This window comes from Bison bison, unplaced genomic scaffold (genome assembly GCF_000754665.1).
Source record: "Bison bison bison isolate TAMUID 2011002044 unplaced genomic scaffold, Bison_UMD1.0 scf7180017864354, whole genome shotgun sequence".
Lineage (NCBI taxonomy): Eukaryota > Metazoa > Chordata > Mammalia > Artiodactyla > Bovidae > Bison > Bison bison.
The window spans coordinates 5,486,138-5,503,376 of record NW_011494926.1 but is presented as its reverse complement, the minus strand read 5'-3'; the positions used below and the strand labels follow the sequence as shown (position 1 = coordinate 5,503,376).

The 17,239-nt window shown below is 41.3% G+C and overlaps 1 protein-coding gene across 1 annotated transcript in view; it reads right to left on the bottom strand.

Annotated features, from left to right (window-relative positions):
- Positions 1 to 17,216, bottom strand: part of MYCBP2 (MYC binding protein 2, E3 ubiquitin protein ligase) — a 269,123-nt gene extending 251,907 nt beyond the window's left edge. Inside the window, exon 1 of the mRNA XM_010855138.1 lies at positions 16,991 to 17,216. Within this exon, the coding sequence (XP_010853440.1) occupies positions 16,991 to 17,178 (188 nt within the window). The 5' untranslated portion in view covers positions 17,179 to 17,216. The remainder of the gene's footprint in view (positions 1 to 16,990) is intronic.
- Between the last annotated feature and the right edge of the window lie 23 nt (positions 17,217 to 17,239).

Sequence of the window (17,239 nt, the reverse complement as noted above, 5' to 3'; positions counted from 1 at the left end):
GGGTAGTGGTTTAGTCGCTAAATCATGTCCAACTCTTGCAACGCCATGGACTGTAGCCTGCCAGGCTCCTCTGTCCATGGGCTTCTCCAGGCAAGAATACTGGAGTGGGTGGCCATTTCCTTCTTCAAGGGAAGGGAGGAGACGGTGATGAAAGCAGAGCAGCAGGACGTGGCTGTGACCTTAAGAAGGCACTCTGGGCCCCTGGCCTGTATCACAGGGTAGAGGGAATGGGAGATGTGGGCGTCAACGGCCTGAGCTTCCTACCCCACGGGGAGCCTGGCAGCAGGGCAGGGGACAGCAAGAGTCCCTGCACTGTTCTGTGCCCGATGAGGGGTGGCAGAGGCAGGTGGCAAAGGCTGCAGGCTCAGAGGCCCTCCCTCACAGCACAGTGTAGAAGAGGCTGCAGCCCCACGGACGAATGGCTTCCTCTGGCTGTTGGAAAGAGCATAACTGTGGCAAGACATGGCCCAAGTTTGCAGGCAAGGCAGACACGATCTAGATGGATAATGCTCCAAGACCAGAGATGCATCTGGAGGTTTCTGCAGAGCATGAGCAGGATGATGACTGTGGGCTACAAGCTCCCCTCAGCCCCAATGTTTCTGGTTCCTGGTGGGGAGCCAGAAATGAGACAAAGACACCTTGGAATAACTGAGATGATCTGAATGGACTGAAAACAGGATTCCTCTAAGCAGAGCTGGGACTCCTGCAGTTCTAAGCTTAGTTATTTGGCAGGGTTGGAGGGGAGAGGAGCAAGTTACACTGTTTGCATGTCTACCTTTGTGGATTAAAATCTGTGATTAACATGCATATGTGTGAGCACTGTGGCTGTGGACCCTGTGTTTGATGGCTAGAACAGTTGTGTTGCTACTTTGCAGGTGGGGAAAAAAAAAAAAGGAATAGGATTAGTGTCCTTATAAAACAGGCACCAGAGAGGTCCCTACCCTCACAAGTGAGGACAAAGCCAGAAGGCACTGGCTACAAACCAGAAAGAAGGTTCAGGTCAGAAGGAGGACATGCTGCTGCCTTGATTTTGGACTTTTAGCCACCAGAACTGTAAGAAGTAATGTCTGTCGTTCATTTAAAAAAAAAAAAAAAAAAACCCAAACTTAGTAAAAGACAAATTTACAGATTCAAGAAGCTGAGCATTCTCCAAAAAAGAGAAATTCAAAGAAAATAATCACTAGATACATCAAATCAAACTGCTGAAAACCAAAAACAAAGGAGAAATATTTGAAAGCAGATAAAGAAAAATGACATATTACATGAAAGGGAAAAAAATTTTGAACTACCAAAGGCTAGTAGTTCAGAAATCATAATGGTAAAAAGATGGTTGAACAACATCATGAAAATGGTAAAAGGAAACAAGCTTTTACTCAATTCTATGTTCACCGAAAATATCCTTTAGAAATCAAAGCAAAATAAAGACATTCTCAGATGAAGAAAAACAAAGAGAATTTATCCCCAGTAGACTACTCTACAAGAAATGCTAAAGGAAGTACCTGAAGCTGAAAGGAAATGCAGCTTCTTCTGGAATGAAGGAAGAATAACAGAAATAATAAATATATAGGCAAACATAAAATACCTTTTTTTCTTTTAGTTCTTTAAAATATGTATGACTATTAACAACAAAATTCATAATATTGTATGGTGAGGTTTTCAAAGTACGCAGTCATAACACATATAACAACATGAACATGAAGGAGGGAGTGGGGTATAGCAGACGGGGTAAAAGAAAGCTTCTGTATGGCTGTAAGATGTCTCTATTTTAAGTGAAGCAGTACAACAGTAACTCTCAGTAGGCTGTGAAAGGTTAGGTATCTATATTGTAATCCCTAGGGCATTAAAAATTAATACCAAAAGATATAGCCCCAAAGTCCAATGGATACATTAAAATAGATACTAAAGAATAATCCAAAGACAGAAGGGACAAGAAAGGAATGAAAACCAGAGGGAAACAGAAGACAATAAAATGGTAGAGCTAAAGTCAACCATACCAATTATTAATTACATTAAATATTAATGGTTTAAACTCTCCAAATAAAAGGCAAAGATTGACAGATTAAAAAAAAAAAAAAAGGCAAAATCCTACATGTACTGCCCAAAGGAGAGAAACCCTAAATATAAAAATATAGACAGATCGAAAGTAAATGGACAGAGTTTCCCTGATGGATTAGAGGTAAAGAATCTGCCAGGCAAGGCAGAAGACATAGGTTCTATCCCTGATCTGGAAGATCCCACATGTGGTAGAGCAGTTCGGTCCATGTGCCATGGCTACTGAACCTGTGCTCTAGAGTCTGGGAGCCCCAACTACTCAGCCCATGTGCCACAACTAGTGAAGCCTCCATGCCTAGAGCCTGTGCTCTGCAACAGGAGAAGCCACCACAATGAGAAGCCCACACATCACAACTACAGAGTAGCTGCTGCTGCTGCTAAGTTGCTTCAGTCGTGTCTGACTCTGTGCGACCCCATAGACAGCAGCCCACCAGGCTCCCCTGTCCCTGGGATTCTCCAGGCAAGAACACTGGAGTGGGTTGCCATTTCCTTCTCCAATGCATGAAACTGAAAAGTGAAAGTGAAGTCGCTCAGTCATGTCCGACTCTTCTCGACCCCATGGACTGCAGCCTACCAAGCTCCTCCGTCCATGGGATTTTCCAGGCAAGAGTGCTGGAGTAGGGTGCCATCGCCTTCAACAGAGTAGCTAGCCCCCATTTAACACAACTAGAAAAAAGCCTGCACAGCAACTAGAGAAAAACCTGTGCAGCAATGAAGACCCAGCAGAGCCAAAAAAACTAAATAAAACTATAAAAAATAAAAAATGGACAGAAAAAAAACTTACCATGAAAATAGTAAGCCTAATAAGTCTGAAAAGAAGACTCTTGAGAGTCCCTTGGACTGCAAGAAGATCAAACCAGTCAGTCCTAAAGGAAATCAGTCCCAAATATTCGTTGTGAAACTCCAATACTCTGGCCACCTGATGCAAAGAACTGACTCACCAGAAAAGACCCTGATGCTGGGAAAGATTGAAGGCAGGAGGAGAAGGGGACAATAGAGGATGAGACGGTTGGATGGCATCACTGACTCAATGGATATGAGTTTGAGCAAGCTCCAGGAGTTGGTGATGGACAGGGAAGCCTGGCATGCTGCAGTCCATGGGGTTGCAAAGAGTCAGACATGACTGAGTGACTGAACTGACCTGAGTAAGTCTGAACAAGTTATTTTAATATCAGATAAAGTAAATTCAAGACAAGGAGCATTACCGAAACAGGAAATATTTCATGTTATCACAATGAAATAAAAGAATAACTCATCAAGAGGTTTTAACAATTATAAACATACATGTACATAATAGCAGGGGACTAAATCTATGAAGTTAAAACTGACAAAATTACAGGGACAGAGACAAGTATTTTTAATATTTTTAATGGCCCTTTTCAGCAACTGATAGAACTAGGCAAAAAATGAGTAAAGACATAAAAGAGCCAAACAACACTATCAACCAACATTTACTATATGACATTAATAGAAATCTACCTGCAAAAATGGCAGAACACTACTCTTTTCAAGTGCATATGGTCTTATCACAAAGGAAGACCATGTCCTGGGAGATAATGCATATCTCAATAAATTTTAAAAGACTGAAATTATATAAAAGGTCCACCGGAAAGTAGTAACAATCATATATATAAAAATATCAAACATCTGATCCCAAAGGAAGGCAATGCCAAAGAATGCTCAAACTACCGCACAATTGCACTCATCTCACACGCTAGTAAAGTAATGCTCAAAATTCTCCAAGCCAGGCTTCAGCAGTACGTGCACCGTGAACTTCCAGATGTTCAAGCTGGTTTTAGAAAAAGCAGACAAACCAGAGATCAAATTGCCAACATCTGCTGGATCATCGAAAAAGCAAGAGAATTCCAGAAAAACATCTATTTCTGCTTTATCGGCTATGCCAAAGCCTTTGACTGTGTGGATCACAATAAACTGTGGAAAATTCTGAAAGAGATGGGCATACCAGACCACCAGACTTGCCTCCTGAGAAATCTGTATGCAGGTCAGGAAGCAACAGTTAGAACTGGACATGGAACAACAGACTGGTTCCAAATAGGAAAAGGAGTACCTCAAGGCTGTATATTGTCACCCTGCTGATTTAACTTATATGCAGAGTACATCATGAGGAACGCTGGGCTGGAAAAAGCACAAGCTGGAATCAAGATTGCTGGGAGAAATATCAATCACCTCAGATATGCAGATGACACCACCCTTATGGCAGAAAGGGAAGGAACTAAAAAGCCTCTTGATGAAAGTGAAAGAGGAGAGCGAAAAAGTTGGCTTAAAGCTCAACATTCAGAAAACGAAGATCATGGCATCTGATCCCATCACTTCATGGCAGATAGATGGGGAAACAGTGTCAGACTTTATTTTTTTGGGCTCCAAAATCACTGCAGATGGTGACTGCAGCCATGAAATTAAAAGACACTTTCCTTGGAAGGAAAGTTATGACCAACCTACACAGCATATTGAAAAGCAGAGACATTACTTTGCCAACAAAGGTCCATCTAGTCAAGGCTATGGTTTTTCCAGTGGTCATGTATGGATGTGAGAGTTGGACTGTGAAGAAAGCTGAGTGCCGAAGAACTGATGCTTTTGATCTGTGGTGTTGGAGAAGACTCTTGAGCGTCCCTTGGACTGCAAGGAGATCCAACCAGTCCATTCTAAAGGAGATCAGCCCTGGGTGTTCTTTGGAAGGACTGATGCTAAAGCTGAAACTCCAATTCTTTGGTCACCTCATGCGAAGAGTTGACTCATTTGAAAAGACTCTGATGCTGGGAGGGATTGGGGGCAGGAGAAGGGGACGACAGAGGATGAGGTGGCTGGATGGCATCACCGACTCAATGGACATGAGTCAGTGAGGTAATGGACAGGGAGGCCTGGCGTGCTGCGATTCATGGGGTTGCAAAGAGTTGGACACGACTGAGTGACTGAATTTAACTGAGGGTTACATAAAATAATTCTAAGTAATGCATGAATCAGGCTTCCCAGGTGACACTAGTGGTAAAGAACCCAACTGCCAATGCTGGGTTCGATCCCTGGGTTGGGAAGATACCCTGGAGGAGGAAATGGCAACCCACTCCAGTATTCTTGCCTAGAGAATCCCCATGGACAGAGGAGCCTGGGGGGCTACAGCCCATAGTGTTGCACAGAATCGGATGTGAAGGAAGCAACTTAGCGCACACACAATGCATGAATCAAAGATGAAATTACAAAGAAACTTAGAAAATATTTTAAACTAAATAACAAAGAATATACTAAATATCAAAATTTGTGGGATGCAGCTAAAGATGTGCTTAGATAAAAATTCATCACTTTAAATACTCATATTAGAAGAGAAAAATCTAAAATCAATGCCCTAAGATTCCATCTTAACAAACTAAAAAAAAAAGAAAAAGAGCAAAGTAAAAAAGTAGAAATTACAATAAGAGGAAAGTCAATGAAATAGAAAATAAACCAGTATTAGAGAAAATTAACAAAGTCAAAAGTTGATTCTTTGAACTTAGAAATGACAAACTTCTAGCTAATCAAGGGAAAAAGAGAAACGATAAACATGAGGAATGATAAAGGGATTATCACAACAGACCCCACAAACATTAGAGGATTATAAAAAGAATGCTATAAACAATTTTATGCCAAAAATTTCAAGGATTCAGATGAAAGGACAACTCTTTCAAGAAAAAGTTACTAAAATTTATGAGAAATAACAACAAAAAAAATCTGAATATCCCTGTGTCTATTTTAAAAAATGAATCTGTAAAAGCTTCCCCCAAAGAGAATTCCAAGACCAGATGGTACTCCTAGTGAATTGTATCAAATACTCAATCCCATGCAACCTTTTAAAAAATACAGAAGAGAAGTGATTACTAATCAATTCGTTTTACAAGGATAACTATAATATAAAAACCTGACAAAGGTATTACAAAAAAAAAAGATTATAAAACAATATCCTTCATGAATACAAACCCCAAAATTCTTAACAAAGAAACAAATCAAATTCAACAATACATCACATACAAAGTTTTATCCCAGGAATGCAAGGTTGACTTAATATTCAAAAATGTATTAATTTACTTTTTCCTTTTATTACCTTTACTATATGATATCAATAAATACATAAAAATATTTGACAAAATTAATACACATTTACAATAAAAACTATAAGCAAAATAGGAATAGTAAAGTACTTCCTCACATTGGCAGAGGCTATCAAAACATCTACAGCTAATATTACACTTAACAGTGAAAGACCAAAAGACTGATGTGTCATTGTTTCTCCCTTAGATTAGGAACAAGGAAGGATACAACTATCATTTCTATTCAGCACTGAACAGAAGTAGAAAGGTTCTTGTCATTGGAATAAAGGTGCAGGGAGCACTCGGTTACCTAGAGATCAGAAAGAATGATGATATGATTATACAGAACATCCCACAGAATCTACAAATAAAATTTAATCCACAGCATCCCCTACAGTTCACCTATTATACTACTACCATTCACTTGCTTTAAATAAATTCTGGATAATGCTCCTGGAGAATTCTGCTTAGTTTCATTTCCTGGAGAAACTTTCCAGAGGAAGTAAAGTATTGTAGGACAAACTAGAGCCTCCACCACTGGTTTCAAGGCCAAAACTTATAGTCACAACCTCTTCTTTGTAAGTCATCCTGGATTCCCTTCGTCTTTGGGTAGAATCTCTGCTGGACCAGAAATTCTGACTGAGCCTGTGAGGTGGCCATCCGCTCTTTCTCATGTCCACATTCCACAAAAGTTGGAAAAGGAAGTAGCAAGAGACAGCCAGTAGAACACTTAAGAGTGTGACACAGCAGAGTGTGCCAAACTGCACGGTCCACTGAAAAACCACAGCCCTACCTCCGCCAGATAATCACGTACCTTTATCCTGTCAAAATGGTGACGCCTTATCTCAGAAAAGGAGCACCAGGTCCTACCAGCAGCTGTGCCTTAGTGTAAGGACTCTTACAGTGATTCTGCTGAAAATATTTCCCTTCTGACCAGTGTTCAGAGCTACAGAGACGGGAAGCATAAATTACCCAGGGGATCACTGATACTAAGTAGAGGCATCCCAATTTCCATGTGTTCTTCCTACTGGGAACACTGGAGGATTCACGCTCATCCTCAGCTGTGCCACCCTGACCATCTTACTACTCTCTCGGTCAGCAGCTTCTGGATGGTTATGAGGCATAATGGGACAAATGGATCTGTGGGATCCACGTGCTGAAAGCAGATCCTTCGCTTGGAAACAATGTTATGTGGCACCTTGTACTGACGGACCACTCTACAGGCCGTCAAACAGCAGCACTAATTGAGTCCCTACAAGCTGGAAAGGGAAATACACTCAGAATATGCATCAAATTCAGTCAAAATGAATCACAGTCCTTTCCAAGGCGCAAGGACTGGCTGCCTTCCTTGAAGGAAGGTTAGTCCCTGTTACTGTTGGGCTGGCCGTTCATCAGCTCAGCTGACAAACAGAAGTCCATTTGGGCCCTTGCACAGTCATCATCAGTAATTTGTCCACAACACTTTGTAGACCAAAAGGAATACTAATTATTATTAATGAAAACCAAATAATAAGAATCTATATTCTAACAACTTAGTAGCCATATGAAAAATAATACACATAAACTTAAAAAGAAAAATATTATATTTCATCCTTAAATAGCCATAATTACTCAGTAATTGCACAATGTACTGGCTGGGTCCTGCACAACTTGTCAAACTTGTGCAGATTAAACAGGCCACCCTCTTTTTCTGTTCGACACTGATTTTTATGTAGAAATTTATGTGTATCACATGCATGCATGCATATTCAGTCGTATCCAACCTTTGTGACCTCATGGACTATAGCCTGCCAGGATCCTCCATCCATGGGATTATCCTGGCAAGTATACAGGAGTGGGTTACCATTTCCTCCTCCAAGGGATCTTCCTGACCCAGGGATTGAACCCAATTTCCTGTGGCTCCTGCACTGCAGGCAGATTCTTTACCACTGAGCCACCTGGGAAGCACCTTCTTTGTATCACAGCGAATAACAAAACTTCAACTTCAAAAAAGATAAGACATCATGGAAACGAGTGCAACATGATCTAATGTCAAAACCATGAACTACCTCAAGGGAGTAGTTTGTGACTGACATTTCTGTGTTTCCTGTAAACTTGTGAAATAGCCCACAGTATTCCTGTGTGTCTGATGGAGTTTGGGGGTGCCCCTGCACAGTCTGGGACTCACTCTGTGTGTGCATGTGCACATGTGCACCTTAGTCCCTCTCCTCCTCAGCAGGCCCAGCATCTCCCAGGAGGTTTTGCTCTCACTTAACTCTAGTTACTGGTTTGGTGATAAGCAGCAGGGGAGAGGAGAGGAGGCAAGTAGTAGGGGCAGCATAATCTCCAAGCAACTACCCTCTAGCTGGGAGAAGACGACCACTTCTGTAGGCTCAGAGGGTTCAGAGGAATTGGGGGTTTCAAGGTCTCAACTGGCGGTCCAGTGCATCAACTCAAGATGTCCCATCTTAAAAGCCGGGGTCCCATTTCTTCCTAACCAAAGCACAGACGTTGGCCTAGTAGACTTTCTGAGACAGCAACCCACCCTGGAGTTCTGCTACCTTTGCAATTAAATCTTGGGTCTAATCTTTAGCTTTTTCTTTCCTCCTACTGCAGAAGATGAGTTTCTTTACATGATGCCAAAGAAAGTAATCACCTAACTTTCTAATTTTGCTCCTAGTTACCTTCAGTCTTTCATGGTCATTCTCAGAGTCACTCACCAGTCATGTGACCCACCATCCTTATAATTAAGAACTTCCCTAAACGTCTCACAAGCCTAAGATACTGTACCCACAAATACAGTCTCTTCTACAGGAATCCCACTTCACCTCACCACCAGTGAAAGTTTAAGCAGGTGCACAGCTACAGTACATGCCAAGGGTTACTAGTACCAAGCTTCATCTACAACCAGCCATGGGGTCTTCACTGCCAGCTAGACAGCAGGTAACTTTAGCTCCAAAATCCCATTTTAGAAACTACTTCCTCAGACCACTGCTGTCAAAGCTGTCTTGGGTAAGGATGCCAAAGAAAAAGACTCTGAAATGGAGATTTGCACACCCAAAGTATCGAAAAATGCCCTGCACATCAACAACTGTGGGAGAGTTGAGGAAATGAGACTAAACAGAGGCAGGAGGTGAATTGAAACGCTGACACAGGAAAGCCTGAGCCAATCCATGGGGAGCTCTGGAGTTGGGATGGATCTTCAAAGTTGTCCTACCTGAAGGGCCAGACATTTACAGCCCCAAAGAGAACAGGCACTGGATGCAGGCTGGCCCCAAAGAAGAAAAGTGACTTTGAGGGAAGCAACTCTGTTGGCTCAGAGCAATCTGGGGACTCAGTTGTAGTAGATTTCAGCAGCCACTATTCTCAATGGTGGAGAAGGCAATGGCACTCCACTCCAGTACTCTTGCCTGGAAACTCCCATGGATGGAGAAGCCCTGTAGGCTGCAGTCCATGGGGTCACTAAGAGTCGGACACGACTCAGCGACTTGACTTTCACTTTTCACTTTCATGCACTGGAGAAGGAAATGGCAACCCACTCCAGTGTTCTTGCCTGGAGAATCCCAGGGGCGGGGAAGTCTGGTGGGCTGCCATCTATGGGATCGCACAGAGTCGGACACGACTGAAGCGACTTAGCAGCAGCATTCTCAATGGCTGGGGGAGCCTGTACCTGAACCAAGATACCTGGCTGATGAACTGCAGCACCCACCACACCACTGCTTGACTCCTATCACCAATTTGGCTACTGAGGGGAGAAAATCAATCATCTACCCTGCTTTCTTAGGAGGAACTAAGCTTACCACCAGTTAGTTGATAAGGGAAAATTCTTTGCAGAAGAGCATCAGCTACCAAATTCTACTTTAACAGAATTATAAAAACCATCATTGTGAAGCCCCTAATGAAACTGACTCAGTCAAGGATTATCACAGGATACTAAAACCATTAGGTGGAAGATATCCACAGTGTGTCAACGTTATTACCCAGGATTAACTGCTTATTGCAAATGGAAGAAGCATACATACACAGAAAAAGAGATCTAGTGGGTACCCAAGTAATTCAAGTAGCCAGACTGAGCATTACTAAACAATGAGACATGAAAACCGCTGGATGGGACACAGTGTGCAGTACTCAGCATTATACACAAAATATTATTGCCCCAAAAATGTCTAACTGAAACCTACTGAAGCTTTAGAGCCTAATTTCCATTTATAGGAAATACTGGGACAGATGACAGAGAGAGAAACAATATATGCGATCCTGCCCTTAAGGAGCGAGATTTATAAGACATTTCAGAAAAGGTAAAATATTAGTGAAATACAGAAAATTAGTGAAATACAGAAAACTGGTCTGTAGTGGCCAGAAAATTTTTAGAGTGATGTACATATTCTATACTTGACTGTGATAGTTCTAAGATTCTTCAAATGGACATGTACAAAAGGGTAAATTTTATTATATGTAAATTAAATCTCGATTAACCTGACCCCTCCTCCCAAAACCTGAGTATTTACTCTTGAAAAAAAAAGTGAGACTATTCTAATTATTCTGTTGATGTTTTAAAAATAAGTATCTTAAAATGCAAAACTAGTTTTAAATTAACATTTTATTTTCTTTTTAAGCCCAAAGGCAAGATTTTCTCATGAGCTAAGAAATGAGTTCATTTCATACTTCTACCTACTTATATGCCAATAGAGCAACTTTTGCCTTAACACGTGTTTGTACAGGATTCCACAGATACAACAGCTACACGAAGCAAATTACTACATATTCACAAATACACTGACTCAACCCTGTATCACTTCCAAGAACACTCCTACAATAATGTTTCTTCACAGCTCAAAACTATCAGTGTCTACTGAAAAAAACTGAACTCTTACCTGGTAGTTCAAGCTGCCTTACCCTCTGACCAAAGGCTCCATTTCCAGAATGAATTCCCATTCCTCTTCCTCATGAAAAATCATCTATATTGTAGCTCTAACAGAATTCTTAACATTACTTACACACAAACTGTGCTTTCTCACCTTCTTGCTCATGTTTCTGCACCAGCTCAGTAAACCATCCCTTTGTCATAACAGGCTATGCTTTCTTAGTCATTTAACACTTTTATAACTACCTGCCTTTGTACCTTTCACTCCCATCCAGAAAATAAACTCGGGTGGAAACTGTCTTACAAATTTTTATAGAGCCAATGGTTAGCACCAAGTTAATATCAGAATCAGTGTTGGATTAACCTCTTATAACCAAAATCCCATGCATTTGAAGGATGGGCTCAAATAGCATTTCTAACAAGAAAAAGAGATAAAGTTGAAGGCAGTAAATGGGTTTAGCTTAGAGAAGAAAAGCAATTTCCCATTTTCAGTATAAACTCCCCTATTGTTTCCACTAACCCTGTTCTACCACTCCAGCCCTGATACCCTGACCGTCTTTATCCCCCAGTCTATCAGTTCCCTCCTGGCATCACTTTTCTTTTAACCACATGGTCAATCTTTGTCACCAAAAACCTTCGCTTTCTTTTATTCTTTCATCTCCACGGACACTTCAACCTTGAATCAACTAGTTTTGTTTTGTTTTCAGCTCTCTTTTGAGTGGGAAAACTTACAACATCATGCTGATTGGAGTTTTAAATATGTGATTTAAATAATAACAGTAATAGTAACACCATGACCACCACCAATGGCAGCTAACATTTAATGATCATTTACCATGTTCAGGCACAAGGCTCTTTCAATAACCCTATAAGGTTATAAGTAAAGAAACAGACCTGGAAATGCTAATTAACTTGCCCATTTTAAGAGATCAAAAAGCAGAACTGAAATTTGAACTAAGGCAGTCTGACTGCAGGGCAGATTAGTCACTGTGCTACAGTTCTTCCCAAATGCAATCAAAGTTGTGCTGCCATTCACTCAGAGCTGATCAAACATTCCTTTATTCATTTCTTTACAATCCTTTTCTTCAAGCAAATGTTCCAACTTTCACTGATTCATTCATAGAAAAATCTATTTATTCAGTCGCTGAACAAATGAAATAGTAATGTTGGTCACTGAGACCAACACGGAAGAGGAAGACATGATCTTTGCCTTCTATTTAAGTCCCCAAACTCCATCTGTCCCTTCACTCTCAGCAGAAATCATGAAACTAATATTTATTAGCACTTAACGTGCCAAGCACTTTACATGTACAGAATCATGTAACCTATGATACAGTCCTCATTATTATTATTCCCATTCTACATAGGAAAAAACATAAGCAAAAAAAAACAAGTGTGACTACATCAAATTAAAAAGCTTCTGTGCAGCAAAGGAAACCAAGAAGAATGGAAAGGTAACCTACCAAATAGGAGAAAATACTTGCAAACCATATACTGATAAAGGGTTACTATATAATCTTATATATACCATAAAGAATTCATAGACCTCAATATCAAAAAATTAAAGGGAACAAACAAAAACCCACAAACAATCCAGCTTTAAAAATGGAAAGAGGCTCTGAATAAACATTTTTCAAAAAAAAGATATATGAATAGCCAACAGGTACATAAAAGATGCTCAACATCACCAATTACCAGGAAAATGCAAATCAAAGCTACAGTGAAGTCTCATTTCACGCTGTTAGAATGACTACCATCAAAAAGACAAGAAATAAACAGTACTGGCAAGCATGTGGAGAAAAGGGAATCCTTGTGTACTGTTGGTAGGAATGCAAATTGACACAGCCACTATGGAAAACAATGTGGAGATTCCTCAACAAATTCAAAAGAAGAACTACCGTAAGATCCTACAATTTCACTTCTGAGAATGTACTCAAAGGAAAAGGAAACACTAACCTGAAAAAATATCTGCATGTCTACACTCACTGCAGAATTCTCTACAATAGCGAAGAAACAATCTGAATGTCAACTGATGGATGAATAAAGAAGATATATATTTAAAATGGGATACTATTCAGCCACAAAAAAGAGGGAAATCTTGCAACACCAGGAATGGATCTTGAGGGCATTATGCTAAGCGAAATAAGTCAGACAGAGAAAGACAAATATACCAAACCAAAAACAAAACACAAACTCTTACATACGGAGGACCGTCTCATGATTGCCAGAGGCACGCGTAAGGAGATGGGCAAAATGGGCAAGCGAAGTTGAAAGGCACAAACAAACATTTACAGTTATAAAATAAATAGGTCATGGGGATTTAATGTACAGGGAGGTAACTACAGTTAACAACACTGGAATGTGTATTTCAAAGTCGCTAAGGGAGTAAATCTTAACAGTTTTCACTTAAAGAAGAAAAAATTTCAACTATGTGTGGTGATAGATGTTAACTTGACTTTACGTGGTAGTCACTCCTCAAAATACGGAATGATTATGTTGTACACCTACAACTAACACAATGTTATATGACAATTCTATCTCAAAAATATTTTTTAAGCAAAAAACAGAGGCTCAGAAGTTATGTAATATGCCCAAGGTCACACAGCTAAAAAGAAGCAAAGCCAGGATCTAAAACCAGTCTAGATCCAGAACCCAAGCATTCATTAGAATGCCATCGAAGTTACTGATGCCATTAGGCTCCTGTCCCTCAACTTCTCTATCTACACCTAAAACATAATCCTCAGTAACTAATATATTCAACACTGACTGATAACGCACTTGCCTTGTTTTGTTCCTTGAATACAACCTTGTTTTTGCACCAGAGATTGTACTTTCCTAAAACATTATTCCTCTAGGTCTGCCTTCCAATCATTATGACTCAACTTAAATGTCAACTAACCCTGACCCGTCCTGATCACCCTACCTAATATATCACCTTCAACTACAAATTGTCCGTCACATGAAATTGGTTTTATTTCCTCCACGGCTATTTATCACAACCTAAAATGATCAGTTGCTTACTTCTCCCCGCTAGAATAAAAATTCCAAAGAGGATAGAGACCTTGTCTATCTTGCTCACTGCTACATCTTCAGTGCCTCAAACAATGCCTGGCACAAAGCAGGTACTGGATATTTACAGAACAGATGCCAAAACTTGTGCTACACATTAGGATGACCAAAATAAAAAAGGTACAGTTCTTAATAAACTCCTGGTCTTTAGATTTATAAATATGTACCTCCTCCAATTCTATATTAAAGGATGACCAGCTCCTAACATTTTTAGTGGCTAACCTCTTCACCTGTCATGTTAAATCTGTCCCCAAGATCTCCCTTAGACCTCCCCCCAAGGATTATCCCCTCTCTCACTTCTTTAATTTCTCCTTCTCCACTTACTGAGCATTTCCCACCTACCCTCCCACACTCAAATAACCTTCCCTCAGCCCTGCTGCTGCTACTGCTGCTAAGTCACTTCAGTCGTGTCCGACTCTGTGTGACCCCATAGACGGAAGCCCACCAGGCTCCCCCGTCCCTGGGATTCTCCAGGCAAGAACACTGGAGTGGGTTGCCATTTCCTTCTCCAATGCATGAAAGTGAAAGTGAAGTCCACATTTGGCTATTACCCCAAAGTATCCCATAGACTCCTTAACCACACCTCTCTTACAAACACACCTTGACCACTTCCTCAAAAGTCACCAGTGGCCTGGATAGTATCCTCACTTTCTTCAACATTTAACCCTGCTGAGGACTTTCAGTCCAACCAGAGGTGCTGCTCTGCCACAGTTCTCTTAATTTTTTAAAATCTTTTTTGACCTTACTTCACTGTCTCCCTTCTCTCACACCTTTAAACTTGATTTTCACTAGAACTTCATCCTCTATTCTTGCTCCATTCTTTGTCTCTGAAACATTTCACCTTTTCCTCTGTCTCAACTAGTGCCCCGTACCAATAATTATATCATTCATTCAGAACCTAAATTCCAGCTCCACTTTCCCCATTAATATTTAGTATGAAATGTGACTGAATTCTTAAGCAAATCCTCAATAAAGAATAGTTGCCGGCCATGACTCAGAAAAAATAATGTGAACTAAAATAATGTTCTGAACAAGCACTGGAAGGCAATTTCATAAACTTAAGGCTTGTTTCGTGAGTACTTCTTGAAATACAGTACGTGAACTAATTCTTCACTGATTTTAATTGACAGCTTGTACAAAAATAAACCAAAGACTAAAAATCATTCATACACTTTATATACGTGGTTAATCTATATTAATTTTGCCTAAAACTGTTTATACAGTTCTAAATACACAGAAACAGTATTACTGCACAAATACAGTAGTAGAAAGCTAAAACAGGGAACATGCCAGTCACAAATTATTGCGTAAGTCTGGAAACAACATATGAAATAAATTCAAATTCTTTAAAAGGGGTTTGTAAAGATACACCTAGAGTGGCATAATTAAAAGACTCACAGCTCAAAATTACACCTAATTATTAGAGCAAACTGTCCATTGAGGTTTTGTGCTATTTTCAAAAACATTAGCAAGAAACAGACTTGTGACATTGTGGCCTTCAATTTAGATAGCAAAGGGTAGTTAGTTATACACATTTATATCAGTATGATAAAACTACTCAAGTCCCAATCCTGTAAACAATAATACAGACCAGAAGAAATGTTTACCCAGAAAAAGTGAAGCTCTATCTTTACAACTCTCTGCGGTGGGCAGGAGCCACAATACACACTGGTCAACCACAAATACCTGACTCACAGCCTAGCCCCTCTCATATGAGAGAAAATAGCATCTGGTTATTACCGAACAAACTGCACATTCAAAAACTACAGTGAACTCTGTAACTTGTTCGACAAAAACCCTCCTATGCTTTCCCTATGTACTGCAAGAAGGTGTGAGGGGGAAAAAAAGATGAAGCCAGCTCGCAATTACCACTGCCAAAGCCAAGTTGGTGAAACAAGTCAGTCACCATGCTTCAAGGTATGTGGCATGTAAAGGCATGGACAGGAAAATAGGAGAGCCTTAAGCAAAAAGACACCTACATTTTAAGAAAAAGAAAATGAAAGTGATTTCACATCTCCTCCACCAAGGGAGCTAGCTGTAGGTGCACCCCGTCTTGAAAGAAATCCTAGGAGCTACTCAAATGTTCTAGTTGGTGGCAGCTGATCACTACACCAGCTGTCACCTTTTGAAGTTTTTCAGGTTTCCCCTTTTCCCCCTACAAAACCCCCTCTAGTCTAAGGCCGAAAAGTCACTGAGGAAATAGAACAGAAGATGAAGGGAAATGGCCGATGGGACAGCAGACCACGAGAGCTGCTGTAACCACGTCTCCAGAGGACCCAGAGGTCTAGTTATCAAAGTACAGCTCTAGAAATCTGCATCAGACACCTTTCACATCCAGGGAAAACCTCCATCTGTATCCCTTTCGCATGTATCTCGTAAACTGAAATCCCCTGTCTTATCCTAAACTCATCCTATATATATGACATTATCCTTAACCGGATACCATTGCTTCCCTTGGTGAAAGGCAGATTTTTTTTTTTAAGGGAGGCGGAAAGGGGAGGATGGGATGTCCAGAGGGAATGGGGGGAGGGGCGGGGGGGAGAAATACGGGCAAATACCATTGCGGCAAAGACACTGGACACGCCAGTTCCCTCATCGCTCCTGCAAATTCTCTTCGTGCATGACCCTCCGCTCAGCCCTCCTCCTGTTTCAACAATACACAGACACGTGTCCTAACCGACCCGCACCATCACCTTTTCTAGCACTGCACGCTCCCCGCTTCCACCCTCCCTCGCCCCCCAACAAAGACAGTCACACACACTTAAAAGAGCAGCAACTGCTGCCACCGCACCCTCCTTTCTCAGTAAGTGCTTCTACCATCTAGCATCCAGTACTGGCTGAAAGACAGCTCGATAAACACGTATGTAGACTGACACACACACTGACACTGACACACACACACGGGCGCACATGCAGCATGTGGCGCAAGGAAGGGCACCCAGAGACGCACCTGGAGGCCGGGTGTCCAGCGCTGCTGCCCCCCTGGTCCCTGTCACTGAGCGCAGCTGTGTAAATCCTCCGGTAGCGGTCGGCCAGGGCCCGGCCTGACAGGAGCAGCTGGTAGTGACCCCGGGAGTCCGGGGCCGGCAACCCCAGCCCCAGCCCCGCGGCCGCCAAGGAGCCCTCGGGAAGCGGCATGAACAGCGCCCCCGGCGCCGGGGAGGAAGAGATGGTAGCGGCCGCGGGGCTGGGGCTGGGG